This window comes from Anomaloglossus baeobatrachus, chromosome 5 (assembly GCF_048569485.1).
Source record: "Anomaloglossus baeobatrachus isolate aAnoBae1 chromosome 5, aAnoBae1.hap1, whole genome shotgun sequence".
Classification (NCBI taxonomy): Eukaryota; Metazoa; Chordata; class Amphibia; order Anura; family Aromobatidae; genus Anomaloglossus; species Anomaloglossus baeobatrachus.
In genome coordinates this window covers 555,100,975-555,121,559 of record NC_134357.1, presented here as the reverse complement: position 1 = coordinate 555,121,559, position 20,585 = coordinate 555,100,975, and the positions used below count along the sequence as shown (strand labels likewise).

The following is a 20,585-nucleotide window of genomic DNA, read 5'->3' as shown; positions in this document are numbered from 1 at the left end:
CTACCGACGGGGGAGAACGGTCAACTAGGAGTGCTACCCGAAACCCATCTCAGCTAGAGAGAGAGCACGGAGTGGGAAGTAAGGAGACTGCTAGGGAGTACCAGGCCCAAACGGGCGGCAGATCCCGAAGCGGAGATAGATCCAGCTTTCTTTTGCTAAACCTGCCGGTGTGGGGCTCTCAAAGCCCACGCCACAACACCACAAAAGCCGCAGCCACGTAGCCACAGATAGGGCCCATAGGTCACAGGAGGCAAGTAGCTGGAGTGGCCTGGTCCAGGCGACAAGCAAACGGCAAACGAAGGGGAGTGAGGCTTCAGCAACTTCCCTGGGTGACCCCCATAGGGACTAAAAGTCGGGGTTACCCCAAACCACCAAGGGCTAAGGAAGGCGAGTTGGTAGTCACCATCATCGGTCAGCCTGAAGGATACCTGGTTCCAGCCTGGTTAATCCCAGCTACGCCCGGGTTACTCACCCTGCCATCTGAAGTGAGTAAAACCCCTGAAAGACATTCTGCTTGTGTGGAGTTATTCTGCGCCTTGTGGTTCTACACACCTACACAGGGCCCTGGGGCTTGCCTCACTCTCAGGAGGCTATTACAACTGACTGCATCCACCATCAGCCCCAGGCATCCCTCAACCTGCAGTGGCGGTCCCCACTGACCGCAATACTGAGAGTGGCGTCACGATCAACAGAAGATTTCCTACCGGTGACAAGATCCAGCCGCGTGGAGTCCCTGAAGGTAATGCACCGACACTGCATCCGCGGGGCTTCACAGAAACGTAGACAGATTCAGGATGATGGTCGTATCACTCAGAGAGAAATTGTAAGCAAAATCGACATTTCACAAGAACGTATAGTCACATTATTGCTCTGCTTGGTTATGGGAAGATCTGTGCACGATGGCTGCCCCGGATGCTGACGTCTGATATCAAAGCCGCAGACTGGACATTTACCAGGAAATCCTCTCACGTTACGAGAATGAAGGTGACGCCTTTCTGCCTTCAATTGTGACCGGAGATGAAGCTTGTGTACACCACTACGGACCGGAGCCGAAACGTCAGTCCATGGAATATCAGCACAAAGGCTCGCCCCAGAAAAAGACATTCAAGACCCCGTCCTCAGCCGGGAAATCCTGGCCTCAGTGTTTGGGGCGCAGATGGCGTTATCCATGGGGATTTCCTACAACGTGGAGAAACAATCAATTCAGAGCGTTACATCACAACACCGCCAACTGTGAAACAGCGACTAACATACACTGAGGAGCTGACCATGTGACCCCCTGACTCCTCCCCTCCATGTGACATCATCACAGGTCCTGGAAGCACAGAGCAGCCATATATCTAGTGTGCGGCTCTGCAGGTGGAGGTGTGTGGAGATTCCCCATTACTGGGGCAGGGGGCATTAACCCCTTCAGCTCTGAGACTATTTGGGGCGGGGCGAGGTTCCTCTCTCCCCCTCAGATATAATGGCGGCGGCTTTATCTGTCTCGGTCACATACATTCTGCTGATATTCCGGCCTCTGCACTGGGAAATGTCGTCTCCATCTTGTTCTATTCTCAGGGTTTTCCCTATAGTGAAGGTGTTTTTTGTATCTCCAGTAATTGTATTATTACAGCGGATTCTCTATGATGTTACATCGTCATCTTCTCCCCATTCAGGTCCCTACAATATCGGATCCTCTCAGTGGGGATCTTCTATAGAAGAGAATTCTCCTGATTGCCCCGTGAAGGATGGATATGGACAGGGACAAGATGGCGGAGAGGATATTACACCTCACCCTAGAGATCCTCTTCCGGCTTACTGGAGAGGTGAGAGATTCTGATGACGTCACATTACATCATTCTTATCTATGGGAATAACAGATGGACAGAACTGGAGAGGTGAGGACTCTGGAAATGTCTGGAGTGAGATTTCTTACTGTGTCTCTCCATAACCAGGATTACACAGTAGTGAAGAAGACCTCTAGTGAGCGCTGTCAGGCCCCTGTGTCTGAGGGAAGACCCCTGAGCCCAATCACGGGGCCTCCACCTCACCCCCCGATACATGAGGACATCAGTGACCAGAAGATTCTAGAACTCACCTACAAGATGATTGAGCTGCTGACTGGAGAGGTGACACTGCTGGGAATGCTGGGACATTATACAGTAACGCTATGAAGGGATCGGGGGTGACGGTATCATTGTATGTGTCAGGTTCCTATAAGGTGTCAGGACGTCACCGTCTATTTCTCCATGGAGGAGTGGGAGTATTTAGAAGGACACAAAGATCTGTACAAGGACGTCATGATGGAGGATCCCCGGCCCCTCACATCACCAGGTAATAGACAGGACTAAATACACACGGCCTATAATTATCTGTATGTAAGGAATGAATTCAGTCCCTGTATGTGTCTCCTCCAGTTCTATCCAGTAAGAGGACAACACCAGAGAGATGTCCCCGTCCTCTTCTCCCACAGGACTGTAAACAAGAAGACCCCGATGTTCCTCAGGATCATCAGGTAGATGGAGAGAAGGTGTCATGAAATCTCCCTATGATGTGTAGACGGCTGTGAAGGTCTCGTGCTCAGTCTTGTTTTATCCCCAGTATTATATGTGTTATACTTGTGTAATCAGAGCGGTGGAGATGGCAGGATTAGAGCTGATCATAGATGGGACTTCTCCATCTGTCTGTGACTTTTACAATATTTGTTTCAGGGTGAAGATCTGACCCATATTAATACTACAGAGACATATGTGAGGGGTGATGAGCGGAGTAAAGAGGAGATTCCTACAGATAACCGCCCAGGTGAGTAGTGACCACTAAATGCAGAGAAGTCACAGATTCTTCTCAGTCACCGGCTGTGGCTGCTTTATCAGGGTTGTAGTCCGGCCATATCAAATGGTCACCATTCTGCTGCTAGACCACCACATGCTCCTCCACCCAAAACTGTCCCCATTATTGTGGGCATTGGAGGCCTTTCTGTTAGGCCTAAAACACACTTCCGCATAAAAAAACGTCCGTGTGACACGGTCCGTTTTTCGGGTCCGTGTTATTTTTTTTGGGGCGTTTCTCCGGTACGTATGGCATCCGTGTGATGGCGTATGCGAGCCGTGTGTACATGTAAAATGTCCGTGTTTGTGTGTAAAATGCCCGTGTATGTGTACGTGGAATGTCCGTGTGGAATGTCCGTTTGTGTGTTGCACAATGTCGTTGATACATGTCGGCTGACAGCAGACAGAGTTGCGCGATAAGAATGAACTCAGGTGAACTTCACCCGACTTCATTGTCATGCCGCGGCTCTGTCTGTGTGCCGCGTACTGATTAGCGGTCACCTGTGAAGGATTCACCAGTGACCGCTAATCCCCCGAGTGACTGAAGTGAGCAGCCCTCTCTCATACTTACCGCACCCCGATCACCAGAAGGGTGAGGAACTGTTGTGCAGAGAATATGCAAAAAAAACAATTACTTTGAATATGCCGGCCGCTCATTAATCAATCTCGTATTCCCTGCTTTCCCCGCCCACCGACGCCTATGATTGGTTGCAGTCAGACACGCCCCCCACGTTGAGTGACAGCTGTCTCACTGCACCCAATCACAGCAGTCGGTGGGCGTGTCTATACTGTGCAGTAAAATAAATAAATAATTAAAAAAAACGGCGTGCGGTCCCCCCCAATTTTAATACCAGCCAGATAAAGCCATACGGCTGAAGGCTGGTATTCTCAGGATGGGGAGCTCCACGTTATGGGGAGCCCCCCAGCCTAACAATATCACTCAGCAGCCGCCCAGAATTGCCGCATACATTATATGCGACAGTTCTGGGACTGTACTCGGCTCTTCCCGATTTGCCCTGGTGCATTGGCATTCGGGGCAATAAGGAGTTTTTGGCAGCCCATAGCTGCCAATAAGTCCTAGATTAATCATGTCAGGCATCTCCCCGAGATACCTTCCATGATTAATCTGTAAATTACAGTAAATAAACACACACACCCGAACAATTCTTTATTAGAAAAAAAACACTAACAAATTGCCTTGTTCACCAATTTTATAAGCCCGAACAAGCCCTCCATGTCCTGCGTAATCCAGGATGGTCCAGCGTCGCATCCAGCTGTGCTGCATGAAGGTGACCGGAGCTGCAGAAGACACCGCCGCTCCTGTCAGCTCCACGCAGCTAATAAAGGGAATAGCGCGATCAGCTGAGGTTACTCGCGGCCAACGCTGAATACAGCTGATCGCGCTATTCCCTTCATTAGCTGCGTGGAGCTGAGCTATGGGCTGCCAAAAACTCCTTATTACCCCGAATGCCAATGCACCAGAGCAAATCGGGAAGAGCCGGGTACAGTCCCAGAACTGTCGCATATAATGTATGCGGCAATTCAATTTCTTTTAGAAAAAAAAGGAAAGTAATTAACACAAAGTTCTGATATTTTTACCGTCAAGAGCCGAAAAATATTTTCTTTGAATTCTATAAATGTCCATTATTGGAGTTGAGCGAGTACCTAACTAATTGTACTTGCTATACTCATAACGAGTACTGTCTAATACTAGCGTATGCATTCCGAATAGCATGTGCAATGCAAGTCAATGGGGAATACTCGAAATGTAATGAGTAACCCTAATTCCGCACTGTTCGCACGGGCAGCAGTGATTGCACCGTAAGTGATCTTGGCATGTTGCTCCCCACTCTGTCGCTCACCACCAACTTCCTCTGCCACTCACCCCCCCCCCAATGTGTGCTCACCTCGGGCCTCCGCTCCTCGTTGCTATGTACTGTGATCGCTGACAGGACAGGCTGCCGGGGGCACAGGTCTGAGGAGAGTGCATGCGGCTGGAAGCTGTGATGGCAGTGTGACATCTATAGTGCAGTGCCGCTCAGGCTGCAGATCACCCCTCCTCGACGCATGTCACCTCGGATCACGGCCAGCAGCACAGTATATGGGGGAACTGGATACAGTGGGGCATTGGGATACAGTGGAGCACTATGCAGCACAGTATATGAGGGTACTGGATACAGTGGGGCATTGGGATACAGTGGAGCACTATGCAGCACAGTATATGTGGGAACTGGATACAGTGGGACATTGGGATACAGTGGAGCACTATGCAGCACAGTATATGAGGGTACTGGATACAGTGGGGCATTGGGATACAGTGGAGCACTATGCAGCACAGTATATGTGGGAACTGGATACAGTGGGGCATTCGGATACAGTGGAGCACTATGCAGCTTTAGACACATTAGGATCATTTTGCGGTCACCAGCAAAATGGCTCTGCATTGTGATCCTAAACTTCATTCTCTCTTATCCTCTTGGAAACACCCAGAAAGGGAGGTGGAGGGGTGACAACACACACGAGAGCAGATTGCACCCACTTTTACTGCAGTTGTAATGTGATTTTAGTTTTACAGTAGCTCTACAGCAGGATTTCAGCAGCTGCTCCCCCTAGTGTTTAAGACTGGAAAATATCAAACTTTTAATTTTTTTTATATGCCGCTTAATTAAAAACAAATTATAGTCTTTAAACAAAACATTAAAACATTAATACTTTACATTCTTTCAGTTATTGAATTTTTTTTTTTTTTTCACGACACCCTCCCTTTAAAGGTCACCAGATTTGGCCACTATAAGCTTCGGCCACCACCAGTAAGCCCTTACACTGCCTGGCGAAAGTATTCGGCTCCCTTGAATTTTTCAACCTTTTCCCACATTTCAGGCTTTAAACATAAAGATTAAAAAATTTCAATATTATGGTCAAGAATCAACAACAAGTTGGACACAATTGTGAAGTTGAATGAAATTTATTGCTTACTAGCTGTACTACCCGGCTTTGCCGGGTTAATAACTGCTGTTAACAAAATAGAATGTATTAACATTCCCAGGATAGAATGTATAAATAGAATATATTAACGCCCGGGATAGTAACTGTCTCTCTGTTTCTCTACCATTCTCTGTCTGTCTCCCCTTCTGTATATATCTCTCTGTGTCTCTCTCTCTCTCTTTGTCTGTCTGTCTCTTTCCCTGACTGTCTCTGTCTCTTTCTCCGTCTGTCTCAATCTCTTTCCGTCTGTCTGTCTATCTATTTCCTTGTCTGTCTGTCTGTCTGTCTGTCTGTCTATCTATCTCTGTCACTTTCCCTGTCTCTCTTTCCCTGTCTGTCTCTTTCCCTCTCTTTCCCTGTCTGTCTGTTTCCCTGTGTCTGTCTGTCTCTTTGTCTGTGTCTGTCTCTTTACCTGTCTGTGTCTGTCTCTTAACCTGTCTCTCTCTTTCCCTGTCTGTCTCTTTCCCTGTCAGTCTGTCTCTTTGTCTGTGTCTCTTTCCCTGTCTATGTCTGTTTCTTACCCTGTCTGTGTCTGTCTCTTTCCCTGGCTGCATTGTGACACGCCAGCATTCCATATAAGGGCATGGATGCGCATTCTTCTGAAGTTCTGGCTGCACTGTGGCTCTCAGCTCCATTCGCTTTAATGGAGGCAGGTTTTTTGGTGAATAACTGTAAAGAGCGGGGTTAAAATTTCCCCTCAAAACATAGCCTATGACGCTCTCGGGGTCCAGAAGTGTGAGTGTGCAAAATTTTGTGGCTGTAGCTGCGACGATGCAGATGCCAATCCCGGACACACACACACACACACACACACACTCAGCTTTTTTATACAACACTAGCTGTACTACCCGGCTTCGCCCGGGTTAATAACTGCTGTTAACAAAATAGAATGTATTAACAAAAATGTATTCTGCACACAAAAACCACAAAACAAATAGATAGAAATGTAAATATTAAATTGTTGCCTATATTAACCAATCAGAGCTCAGATTAATTAACTGTAGCAAAATAGAAGCTAAGCTGTGATTGGTTGCTATTGGCAGCCTGATAAATCTCCAGGCAACAGAAAGCCTCCCCCTGACAGTATATATTAGCTCACACATACACATATAGACAGGTCATGTGACTGACAGCTGCCGTATTTCCTATATGGTACATTTGTTGTTCTTGTAGTTTGGCTGCTCATTGATCAGATTTTTATTTTTGAAGGATAATACCAGACTTGTGTGTGTTTAGGGCGATTATGTGGCGAGGTTGGTGTATGTGTGGTGAGATGTCTGCTGAGGGTGGTATATGTGTTCAAGCACGTGGTAGTGTGTGGAGCATTTTGTGTGTGTGTTCATATCCCCGAGTGTGGCGAGTATCCCATGTCGGGGCCCCACCTTAGCAACTGTACGGTATATACTCTTTGGCGCCATCGCTCTCATTCTTTAAGTCCCCCTTGTTCACATCTGGCAGCTGTCAATTTGCCCCCAACACTTTTCGTTTCACTTTTTCCCCATTATGTAGATAGGGGCAGAATTGATTGGTAAATTGGAACGCGCGGGGTTAAAATTTTGCCTCACAACATAGCACCCGGCGCTGCCCGGGATAGTAACTCTGTCTGTCTCCCCCTCTGTATATATCTCTCTATGTCTCTACCTCTTTGTCTGTCTGTCTCTTTCTCCGTCTGTCTCAATCTCTTTCCCTGTCTATCTATCTCTGTCACTTTCCCTGTCTGTCACTTTCCCTGTCTGTCACTTTCCCTGTCTGTCTCTTTCCCTCTCTTTCCCTGTCAGTCTGTATCTTTGTTTGTCTATCTCTTTGTGTCTGTCTCTTACCTTGTCTATGTCTGTTTCTTACCCTGTCTGTGTCTGTCTCTTTCCCTGGCTGCATTGTGACACGCCAACATTCCATATAAGGGCATGGCTGCGCATTCTTCTGAAGTTCTGACTGCACTGTGGCTCCGAGCTCCATTCGCTTTAATGGAGGCAGGTTTTTGGCAAATAACTGTAAAGAGCGGGGTTAAAATTTCCCCTCGAAACATAGCCTATGACGCTCTCAGGGTCCAGAAGTGTGAGTGTGCAAAATTTTGTGGCAGTAGCTGCGAAGGTGCGGATGCCAATCCCGGACATACACATACACACACACATTCAGCTTTATATATTAGATTATATATTAGATTTTAAACTTTTGTAACATATAATAAACTGAAAATTGGGGCGTGCAATATTATTTCTATGATACTATGATTGATTACTTTTGTCAGATTCAAGTTATTTCTGTGACCATTGTGGGTTTTTCTTTCATTAAACGAGGGGCACCAAAAATTTTGACCATGCTTGTATATACAGTGCCTTGCAAAAGTATTCGGCCCCCTTGATTTTTTTTTTCAACCTTTTCCCACATTTTAGGCTTCAAACATAAAGATAAAAAAATTAAATTTTTTATGGTGAAGAATCAACAAGTGGGACACAATTTTTTTCTAAAATTTAAATTTATTGCTGAAAAGTGGGGTGTGCAATATTATTCGTCCCATTTACTTTCAGTGCAGCAAGCTCACACCAGAAGTTCATTGAGGATGTCTGAATGATCCAATGTTGTCCTAAATGACTGATGATGATAAATATAAGCCTCTGTGTAATCAAGTCTCCGTATAAATGCACCTGCTCTGTGATAGTCTTTTAGTGTTCTGTTTAAAGCACAGAAAGCATCATGAAGACCAAGGAACACAACATGCAGGTCCGTGATACTATTGTGGAGAAGTTTAAAGCTGGATTTGGTTACAAAAAGATTTCCAAAACTTTAAACATCCCAAGAAGCACTGTGCAAGCGATCATATTGAAATGGAAGGAGTATGATACCACTGCAAATCTACCAAGACCCGTCCGTTCCTCAAAAATTTCATCTCAAACAAGGAGGAGACTGATCAGAGATGCAGCCAAGAGGCCCATGATCACTCTGGATGAACTGCAGAGATCTACAAGTGAGGTGGGAGAGTCTGTCCATAGGACAAGAATCAGTCGTACACTGCACAAATCTGGCCTTTATGGAAAAGTGGCAAGAAGAAAGCCATTTCTCAAAGATATCCATAAAAAGTGTTGTTTAACCCCTTCAGCCCCCGGCCTATCTTGACCCTAAAGACCAGGCCATTTTTTGCAATTTTGACACTTTGTCACTTTATGAGGTTATAACTCTGGAACGCTTCAACGGATCCCGGTGATTCTGAGACTGTTATTTCGTGACATATTGGGTTTTATGTTAGTGGTAAATTTAGGCCGATATTTTTTGTGTTTCTTTGTGAACAAAACGGAAATTTTGCGAAAATTTTGAAAATTGTGTAATTTTCAAACTTTTAATTTTTAAGCTCTAAAACCAACGAGACATATGACACAAAATAATTAATAAATAACATTTCCCACATGTCTACTTTACATCAGAACAATTTTGGGGAAAAAAATTTTTTTAAGGAAGTTATAGGGGTTCAAGGTTTATGAGCAATTTTTCATTTTTACAACAAAATTTACAAAGCAACTTTTTTTAGGGACCACATCACATTTGAAGCAATTTTTGAAAGGTCTACATGACACAAAACACCCAAAAGTGACACCATTCCAAAAACAGCACCCCTCAGGCTACTCAAAACCACATTCAAGAAGGTTATTAACCCTTCAGGTGCTTCACAGTAACTAAAGCAATGTGGAAGGAAAAAATGAACATTTTACATTTTGCAACAAAAATGTTAATTTAGCCTCAAATATTGCATATTCACAAGGGTAGCAGGCTTAAATGAACCCCCAAAATTGGTTGGGCAATTTCTTCTGAGCACGCAGATACCTCATATGTGGCAAAAAAACACTGTTTGGGCGCACGGCAGGACTTGGAAGGGAAGGAGTGTCATTTGACTTTTTGAACAGAAAATTAGCTGGAATCGTTAGCCGCACCATGTTGCGTTTGGAGAGCCCCTGAGGTGCCGAAACAGTGGAGCTCCCCCACATGTGACCACATTTTGGAAACTAGACCCCTCATGGAATTTATCTAGATGTTTATTGAGCACTTTGAACCTCTGAGGGCTTCACAAAAGTTAATAAAGTTGAGCCGTGAAAATAAAAAAAAAAAAAGTTTACCACGAAATTGTTACTTCAACCAGGTAGCTTTTTTTTCACAAGGGTATCAGGAAAAATTGCACCATAAAATGTATGGTGCATTTTCTCCTGAGTACACAGATACCTCATATGTGGTGGAAATCAAATGTTTGGGCGCACAACAGGGCTCGGAATGCAAGGAGCGTCATTTGACTTTACAAACGCAAAATTGTCTGGGATAATTAGCGTACTCCATGTTGTGTTTGGAGACCCCCTGAGGTGCCGAAACAGTAGAGCTTCCCCACATTTGACCCCATTTTGGAAACTAGACCCCCATGGCATAAAAAAAAAATCAGGGCGCACACACGGATGTTCTGCAAAAAGGGGGGGGACTAGGTGGGATGGAAAAAAGAAGTCCTGTCCAAAGTCGAGTACGACTGCAGGACGATTGCTGATCAGGTACCTAATTGTTCAAGTTTTGTCCTTTTTTTTTATTTGGGGTGCACAAAAAAAAGCAAAAACTCGAGCAACAATTACGTACCTGATCAGCCAATCACGTAGCTGATCAGCACTTGGCTGCAAGCGGGTGGGGGAGGAGGGGGGGAGAGGGAGTGGGAGATGCGATTGGGGATCGTTAGAAAAGAGCCACGAACAATACTTACAGGATGGATCAGAACAGCGGCAGATGGGGGGGGGGGGCGCAGATGGGGTGGGGGAGCAGATGGGGGAGCAGTGGCATATAAAGAGAGCATCTGTGAATGTGAGACGGCGGCGGCTGGGATAGGGTGGCGGTGGATGGGAGAGGGCGCAATGGATGCAGGAGCGGCGGAGGATGGGAGTGGGAGGTGAGATTGGGGATAGTTACCTTACAGGATGGATCTAGGCAGCAGGATCACAGGAGATGAAGGAGGCAGCAGATTGGGGAGGGTGAGAGGTGGGAGAGGGAGCGCAGATCACGGGGGAGACAGGTGAGCAGAGCACAGATCACGGTGGTGAGAGGTGGGGGAGAGCGGACAGCAGATCACGGGGGTGACAGGTGAGGGAGCACAGATCACGGGGGTGACAGGTGAGGGAGCACAGATCACGGGCGTGACAGGTGAGGGAGCGCACATCACGGGGGAGACAGGTGAGGGAGCGCACATCACGGGGGTGACAGGTGAGGGAGTGCACATCACGGGGGTGACAGGTGAGGGAGCGCACATCACGGGGGTGACAGGTGAGGGAGTGGCAGCCGATCACGAGGGTGACAGGTGAGGGAGCGGCAGCTGATCACGAGGGGGAAGGGGCGGGCAGCCTATCACGGGGGTGAGAGGTGGGAGTCTGCGGGCAGCAGTTCGGGGAGAGCGGTGGCAGATGGAGGAGGGCGGCGGCGGATCGGGAGGCTTTTCGCCGGTTTGATACAGTACAATGGCAGCGCGGCAACTTCCAGGTTCCATGCTCCGGTCACATAACAGCATGGGACCGGAGCTTGTCACCCTGACATTGTACTGTTACACTCACTGTACTGGCATGCTCAGGACCGACAAGTGAAGCTGAGGGTGCGGTCACCGGCACCAGGTCCATGGTGAGTGGAGAGATCGGTCACAAGGCCGGTCTCTCCAATCAGAGCTGCTGGAGCAAGGGGAGGGTGAACCAGCTGAGGTCACCCAGCTCCAGCCAATGGCTAGTGCTACAGCTGCACTGATCAGGGCTGGATTTCAATGTTTCAGCCACTTTCAATGGCTTACACATTACAGTGGCTGTGATTGGCTGAGCGACGTTCGTCAGCCAATCACAGCCTTCGTAGGTCCGGGAGGAGGCACCACCCCTCCTGAGGTAAGGTACAAATCCCCTCCTTCCCGAATCTGTGGTTTGTGTGAACCGATTGCAGTCACCGGGGCTCCGGTGCCGCGATTCCGCCATGACGGAAAGATCTGTCATGGGTCTTTAAGTACCAGGGCACCATGACGTATCTTTCCGTCAAAGGTCGTGAAGGGGTTAAAGTTTGCCACAAGCCACCTGGGAGACACACCAAACATGTGGAAAAAGGTGCTCTGGTCAGATGAAACCAAAATTGAACTTTTTGGGCATAATGCCAAACGATATGTTTGGCGTAAAAGCAACACAGCTTATCACCCTGAACACACGATCTTCACTGTCAAACATGGTGGTGGCAGCATCATGGTTTGGGCCTGCTTTTCTTCAGCAGGGACAGGTAAGATGTATAAAATTGATGAGAAGATGGATGGAGCCAAATACAGAACTATTCTTGAAGAGAACCTGTTGGAGTCTGCAAAAGACCTGAGACTGGGATGGAGATTTATCTTTCAACAAGACAATGAAGCAAAACATAAAGCAAAATCTACAATGGAATGATTCACAAATAAACGTATCCAGGTGTTAGAATGGCCAAAGTCTAGACCTGAATCCAAGCGAGAATCTATGGAAAGAGCTGAAAACTGCTGTTCACAAATGCTCTCCATCCAACCTCACTCAGCTCCAGCTGTTTGCAAAGGAAGAATGGGCAAGAATTTCAGTCTCTTGATGTGCAAAACTGATAGACACATATCCCAAGTGACTTGCAGCTGTAATCGCAGCAAAAGGTGTCTCTACAAAGTATTAACTTAAAGGGGATGAATAATATTGCATGCCCCAATTTACAGTTTTTTATTTTTTAGAAAAGTTTAAAATAAGCAATAAATTTCGTTCAACTTCACAATTGTGCCCCACTTGTTGTTGATTCTTCACCATAACATTAAAATTTTAAGCTTTATGTTTGAAGCCTGAAATATGGGAAAAGGTTGAAAAATGCAAGGGGGCGAATACTTTCACAAGGTACTGTATATACAGGATTCTAGAATACTGTTTTTAAGAGCCCAGGCCACTCTGTATAACATAAAAAACACTTCTATTGTACTCACCTAGGGGGCGGTCCAGTCCGATGGGTGTCACTGCTCTCGGGTCCGGCGCCTTCTCTCTGCTGCGATGGGCGCCTTTCTTGTTCACAGGCCCATATGGATGATGTGTCCTACGTCATCAACTAAGGCCAGCATTGCAGTCCTGCGCAGGCGTACCCTGCTGAGAGCAGATCAAAGTAATGTAATGCGCAGACGTGAGGAAAGATTAAAGACTGCCCGCACATGCGAACTACAGCAGGGCTGATCAAAGTGCACCTGCACAGGACTGCAATGCCGGCCTGTGTGGTTGACGTAAAACGTGTCATCCACATGAGGCTGGACAGAAGGTGACCAGCCATCGTAGCAAAGAGGAAGTGTCGGACTGAAGACCAGCGACACCCATCGGACCGGGCCCCCAACTGAGTAATATAAAAGTGTTTTTTACATTATACAGAGCAGCTTGGGCTCTAACTTACAGTATTCTAGAATGTTAAATCAAACCAAAAAATGGAGTAACACATCCACTAGAATATATCATTTATTGAAAAATTCTTTATCGCATATATCAAATAACCGTACAAAGGTCAAAATATAAGGAGGAAAATTATAGACCTAAATCCCACTAGTATGGGAGGAGCCCCAAGAAATTCCAATTACATTCAAAAGGAAAATCTCTGACTACAAAGCATCAGTCTCAGGTTGGGATAGCGAGTGTGTGTGTATGTGTGTATATATTTATGTATATATATATATATATATATATATATATATATATAATATATACATACAGTACAGACCAAACGTTTGGACACACCTTCTCATCTCTAGAACAACTATTAAGAGGAGACTTTGTGCAGCAGGCCTTCATGGTAAAATAGCTGCTAGGAAACCACTGCTAAGGACAGGCAACAAGCAAAACAGACTTGTTTGGGCTAAAGAACACAAGGAATGGACATTAGACCAGTGGAAATCTGTGCTTTGGTCTGATGAGTCCAAATTTGAGATCTTTGGATTCAACCACCATGTCTTTATAGAAAAGGTGAATGGATGGACTCTACATGCCTGGTTCTCACCGTGAAGCATGGAGGAGGTGTAACCGTGTGGGGGTGCTTTGCTGGTGATACTGTTGGGGATTTATTCAAAATTGAAGGCATACTAAACCAGCATGGCTAGCACAGCATCTTGCAGCGGCATGCTATTCCATCCGGTTTGCGTTTAGTTGGACCATCATTTATTTTTCAACAGGACAATGACCCCAAACACACCTCCAGGCTGTGTAAGGGCTATTTGACTAAGAAGGAGAGTGATGGGATGCTACGCCAGATGACCTGGCCTCCACAGTCACCAGACCTGAACCCAATCGAGATGGTTTGAGGTGAGCTGGACCGCAGAGTGAAGGCAAAAGAGCCAACAAGTGCTAAGCATTTCTGGGAATTCCTTTAAGACTGTTGGAAAACCATTTCTGGTTACTACCTCTTGAAGCTCATCAAGAGAATGCAAAGAGTGTGCAAAGCAGTAATCAAAGCAAAAGGTGGCAACTTTGAAGAACCTAGAATATAAGACATATTTTCAGTTGTTTCACACTTTTTTAAGTATTTCATTCCACATGTTTTCATTCATAGTTTTGAAACTCTTTGAATGAGAAGGTGTGTCCAAACTTTTGGTCTGTACTGTATATGCATATAATATTGAGATAGCGACACAAATGTTGGCTGTAAATAAGCATAATGTGTCGCAGTGGAGAAGGTGCCGTGCGACATGAACATGAAAATGTTACTATGGGACCTGTAGTTCCACAAGTCTTGGTATTGTATTTAAGGGTCAGGTTAGGGCCGTTTCACACATGTGACTGGAGCTTGCTGCGATGCCATTGTACAGTATTAACACTGTACTGGAGTGTGACGGATCCGGGAATCCGGCGAAATGCCAAATGTGTGAAACGACCCTTACCTTTCAAAAATAGCCAGTGTGCTGGACAGGTCTGGATAATCACATACCCTGCCCATGGGTGTGTTTGACATGTGGCCACGTGGTTCTGTAATGGAGTCTGTTGTTTGGCACATAGCAGACTGTGTGGAGTCTGTGAGCAGTGTGTGGTGCCACGCTGTAGGAGAAGCAGCCTGAGAGAGGTTTCTAATCTCTGAGAGGCAGGAGCCTCTATGGAACACAGCTGAGGGATGTCAGCCTGTATTTAGAGACTGGCAGAAGCCAGACTGAGAGAGACTGCCAGGAGGCAATGTGTGAGGAAGCTGCCAGGCTTCCATGAAGAAACCTCATGGAGAGGTGTGTGGACTCTTTTTAGTGAATGTGTACAGAGACTGCTAAATCTCTTGAGAGGAACGGACTGAGAGTCTGTGCATTAATCCTGACTAGGGTCAATGTCATCACTGGGTGAGTCCACAGTTAAACGGACTGTAATACCGTGCATATTCCTTTAGGCCATAAGAGGCTTTTGTGTTTAAGTTGCAGTGTGGGTTTTGTAGCATTAAATAAACCAACAGGTCTTTTAAATGGAAAAGTGTTCTTGTTTATCTCAGTGATAGCAGCCAAGTGAGTGTCCCCCAGTACATTCAGTGAGTGCAGCCTCACAATATATTTTATATAGTGAGGTAGCGACCACCAATGTTATAAATGGTCGCTATATGTCGCAGTGGAAAAGGTCCCCTGCGCCCTTAAACTAAAAAAAATGTTACTATAGGACCTGTAGTTCCACAAGACTGTGGTATAGTACTTATGGGTCAGGTTCCCTTTAACAATAGGCGGTGTGATAGACAGATGAGTAGAATAACATACCTCCACCTGTGGGTGTGTCTGGTATTAGTTAAGAGCCAAGAGCCTGTGTGGAGTCTGTAAGGAACAGACAGGAGTCTGCAGAGTGTTTATAGCAGTGTAAGGGAGACTTGCTCTAGACTGTCAGAGACTGGGAAACACTTGCAGCCAGGCTGAATAGTCCAGAAGGCTGCAGGAAGGAACCACAGTGAGTGGTGTTCGCTGGCAGGAGCCAGCGTGTGGAGACAGCCATACCTCCACTATGGACATTTAAATGGACTGGAAGCCCATGGTATGTGATGGTGTTTACCTTTTCCTTTAAGTCAGGAGAGGCTTCCTTGTGTGTTTTTTTTGGAAGTGCAGTTTATGTTGGTTATTAATAAACTGCTGGATTTTTGGGAAAGACTGTGTTACCTGTGTATGCATAAGCTACCTCACACTGCTACAAGCGAGTCAAACCCCCAGGTTGCGGTGTGTAACATCACAATATATATATAAATGTCTATCTCTCTCTCATATCACTGCTAAATTAGCCATAGTGGATCTACCAACAAAAACAACTCACACAGTAGGGTATATCAATGCTGGAATGTCAGCTTACCCATATTGAATGAGAAAGACCTCCTGAGGAGCCTCGGAAGACCCGATACACATTTCAACTATAGTGGCTTTCTTAAGGGAATGCCATTGACAGCATCATGCTGCCTCACGTAGCATTATGCTGCCCCATATTGTTGCGGACGGGGGCCGCCTCAGGGCTGCTCGGCTCCATGTCCGTTACTGCAGCTCGAGTGGTGACCGAACCCCGGGCTCGCACGGCCGGCCGTCCTCACAACCATAGGAAGGGGGTATTTACAGGGGATTGATTTGTCTGTGATGCCACCCGTGGGTTGCGGTGAGAGTTGGTAGCTTCGCTGCTGCCTGGTGATGAGACGCCTGGGGCTGATGGAGCGGGGCAGCAGGATGGAATCCCCTCCACGGGTAGGGGAGGTGTAGTCCCGGGGCCCAGGTGTATGGGAGTAATAGCTGCTGGAAATGGCGTGCCGGGTTAGACCGGGGATAAGTGGTGTACTCACAGTTCATAGAATCACACACAAGTCCAGTGGTAAACTAAATTGCCAGTGACCGGTTGCCTCCGGCGGGTGTATTCAGGTCCCACACCCGGGTATACCAAACAGGGGTCCCTTCCTCCTTCACTTCAATGAATGTTTGTGTCTTTACTCAGACGACTCCGCTTGGAACAGGGAAGTCCACTACCGGTACTGTGTATGTTTTGGGAGCTGTGGCCCGCGAAATCTGACCGTTGGGATTTCTGTGGGTTCTGACGGACACCCTATCCCCCATGTTGGGCTGCCGTTTCGCTCTCTGGGCTTCTGCGGAACAAGGCCTGAAACATTACCCCCAGCTGGTTAATTAGCAAGGGGGCTTGCAACCGTCCTCGTCCTAGGGTCCAGGTACCCCGACTGTGCACGGCCTCCAGACTGGATTCCCGCTGTTGGCACCAGCGGGCTACAACCCTGCCCTGGTCCACTTAAGGTCTCCCGCGACCGGACTTCCGTCGCCTACGGTCCTGCTTGCCATCTGCCACCTAGTCTGGTAGTCCAGGGGCCCCTACCCCTGACTCCACTGCACGTCCACACTCCTCCACTGTCAACTTCAACTGTCTGGACTCGACTCTTGTGTTCCCGGCCCTGACACCTCAGGACCCCTAGGTGGGCGCTCCCATCCGCCCACTGATGTGTCCCTATTGTCATGAGGGGGTGACTAGGCTTTAATGGCTTTGTGTTGTACCTGGGTGTGGGTTTTGTGTTCGAATCAAGGAGGGTGGACTACTTCTGTGACTACCTGGTTTTGCCGGGGTGTCACAATATAGTATTATGCACCCTCACATATAGAATTATGCGTCTCACATAGCATTATACACCCTCAACATAGCCTTATACACCCCTACATAACATTATGCGACCCCACCGTGCACTGAATAAATACATACTCACCTCTCCCTGTTCCCTCACCGCTGCTCCTCGTTCGCCTGCTGTCTGTGCTTTGCACATCTCAACACATAACGTCACTACTGTGCTAAGCGGGCAGCACACAGACAAAGGGGGACAATGATGAGAGGGAGCACTGTGCTCTGTCTCATCATTGCTATGGGCAGCCGCCCCAGCTCACAGGCCCCATAGCAGTGAAGTGGCCTTCCTCTGTTCGCGGTCTGCCATTGCTGATGGATTACCAGTTTGGTAAAATCTTGGCCTACAAAATACTATTTGATGGGTTAATATTAAAATATACGGGAGGCAAAATGAACAAAGAGGGTTGAACATCATAGTCTACTGCTTCCTGCTATGAGGTCTACTGTTAGATTGTAAACTGTTTTTGTTTTAGTAAATAATTAGAATTTATATAGCTTGTAATGTTATGTTTAGTTATGTTATACTCGCGGGTGCAAACAGCCGTGGACCTACTGGGCCGCAGCACTGGCTCAACTAGGAGGAACATAACTAAGTGACTATCTCATCTTCACTAGAGCTTGTGATGGCGAGGATAGGCTTGGGCTGGAAGGTAGCCACTTAGTGGTACTCCAGGGAGTCCCAGTACTGCAACAGCTTGCTTCATGCGTCGGTGATAGGATACTGACAGTCACTGCAGGTCTGGCAGGCACAGCTGGTATAGATAGATGCAGCAGATATACCAAGCACCACAGATACTAGGATACAGACACGTGTTCGCACCCACAGCATAAGACTCAGGAAACAAATCTGACAACTAGCAACACGTCTCTAAGGATAGACCATGTTGCCCAGGCAGCTACAATAGGGGGAGAATGCCTTAAATACCTAGTGTCTCTCAGCCATAGGTTGAGAGACACTTCCTGGTTAGGGCATGCTGGTCTTTTAAGATTACGTACTCACACTCTAAGCGCACTCCCAAACATTCCGCATGGTGTGCAAAGGCCCTGGGCGGTAGCAGGAGGGACCGAGGTCACGGAAGACACCACTGAGTGACCGGGAGGGTAAGTGTGCTGGAGTCTCCACCGGGGAAAGGCTGTAGGACAGTGCGGGGATGCCGGTAAAGGCACTACAAGCTATTTTATAAATTATATCCTTAAATTTGAATATATTATTACAAATATTTTTCTTTTCTTGGCAGATGATTGTACCAGGAGATTAGAGGCACAAATGACATCTTCAATTTTAAAATCAGATGACCTTGATATCACACAAGATATAACTGAAGTGAATACCACTATTCCAGATATACCATCATCCCTTCACAGCAAAGATCTATTATCTGCTTTTTTTAAACAAGTCTTATCCTCTAGTTACCAGAGAAATCACACAGCAGAGAAGCCTTTTTCATGTTCAGAATGTGGGAAATGTTTTGCAGATCAATCATGTCTTGTTAGACATCAGAGAATTCACACAGGGGAGAAGCCTTTTTCATGTTCAGAATGTGGGAAATGTTTTAACCAAAAATCATATATTGTTTCACATCAGAGAACTCACACAGGGGAGAAGCCTTTTTCATGTTCAGAATGTGGGAAATGTTTTAAACAAAAGTCGCATATTGTTTCACATCAGAAAACTCACACAGGGGAGAAGCCTTTTTCATGTTCAGAATGTGGGAAATGTTTTGCAAGGAAATCAGATGTTGCTAAACACCAGAAAACTCACACAGGGGAGAAGCCTTTTTCATGTTCAGAATGTGGGAAATGTTTTTCAGGGAGATCAGATCTTGCTAAACACCAGAGAACTCACACAGGGGAGAAGCCTTTTTCATGTTCAGAATGTGGGAAATGTTTTAACCAAAAAACGCATCTTGTTACACATCAGAGAACTCACACAGGGGAGAAGCCTTTTCTATGTTCAGAATGTGGGAAATGTTTTGCAGATCAATCAAGACTTGTTATGCATCAGAGAACTCACACAGGGCAGAAATCATATTCCTGTTTAGAATGTGGGAAATGTTTTAACCAAAAATCACATCTTGCTACACACCAGATAACTCACACAGGGTAGAAGCCATATTCATGTTCAGAATGTGGGAAATGTTTTGCAGAGAAATCAAATCTTACTTAACACCAAATAATTCACACTGGGGAGAAATCCTTTTCATGCTCAGATTGTGGGAATTGTTTGACACAGACATGGCATTTTTTTTAAACATCACAAAACTCACGGGTAGTAGCCATTATCATACCTAGAAGGTGAGAAATGTTTTACTTCAATTATAGTGTTGACAACTAAAAAAAAATTCACATGGGTAGAAAATCTAGATTTGAGAAACCAAACAAGAAAACACAAGAGACAAGTAAACAAGAAAGGGAAAGCACGTTAGAAGTTACATTAGAATTATAATATATATAGTTACTAATAGATGTCTGTTTTCTAAAAAGCAAATAAAAAGCAATATTCCATGTGCATTGAACATTTCAAATTGTTATATATTTATATATTCATTATATGGAGAAGAGTATTGCAACCCTCCCCCCAAAAATACCCAACATTCTTCCTCCCTCTTCTTCCTAACTCCCAATCTCAGTGATCTGCCATTCATTACAGTTACTTTCAGCGCACAATCTCCATGTCTGAACAATGTCTGTAACTTCTCTATACTACAATAATAAACATGTTCATATTACAAATTACTATTTCCATCTACGATTCATTCCTTCTTTGTGGAAACATCTGATGTGATCAAGTGTCTAAAACCACTTTCCGCAAAGTTTAGTATTTTTTCCTCATCATTGGGAACTGATTCTCTTCTCTATTCCCCAATACACATATTATAGGTTCTAAGGGGACTTGGATTGTAAATTCTTACTAAATTGTCCCAATAACCTGACACCAGAAACATTTTTAAAGTCTGAGTATCTAAACTAATGTTCCTCATTTCTTCTTCCTCCATTTCCTTTTTGCTGGAGTAGAGGTCGCCCAACCTGTTCCCTCATTATGGCATTAAATATCTTGGATAAAATACACCGGTGCCTGTGATTGGTGGCTGCTAGAGATGAGGAAACAAAAGGCGCAAATAGGGTCTTACCCGGCAATAACCGTTTAGAAAGTAAAGATGAAACACTC

At 45.9% G+C, this 20,585-nt stretch overlaps 1 protein-coding gene across 1 annotated transcript; it reads left to right on the top strand.

The window, feature by feature from the left end:
• Nucleotides 1–1,355: 1,355 nt before the first annotated feature.
• On the top strand, nt 1,356–20,135 carry LOC142312291 (uncharacterized). The gene is made up of 6 exons (XM_075351217.1): nt 1,356–1,579; nt 1,659–2,111; nt 2,193–2,316; nt 2,400–2,497; nt 2,694–2,784; nt 18,655–20,135. Exons 2-6 carry the CDS (start codon nt 1,863–1,865, stop codon nt 19,521–19,523), a joined length of 1,431 nt encoding a protein of 476 aa, XP_075207332.1. The 5' UTR covers nt 1,356–1,579; nt 1,659–1,862; the 3' UTR covers nt 19,524–20,135.
• The last annotated feature ends 450 nt before the right edge of the window (nt 20,136–20,585 follow it).

What these genes read in the sequence shown, in the direction of transcription:
- LOC142312291 (XM_075351217.1), top strand. Translation starts at nt 1,863, where the DNA reads ATGGACAGAACTGGAGAGGTGAGGACTCTGGAAATGTCTGGAGTGAGA. An exon ending in TTGAGCTGCTGACTGGAGAG is followed by an intron (nt 2,112 to 2,192) that starts GTGACACTGCTG and finishes TGTATGTGTCAG; the next exon opens with GTTCCTATAAGGTGTCAGGA. An exon ending in TCCTACAGATAACCGCCCAG is followed by an intron (nt 2,785 to 18,654) that starts GTGAGTAGTGAC and finishes TTTTCTTGGCAG; the next exon opens with ATGATTGTACCAGGAGATTA.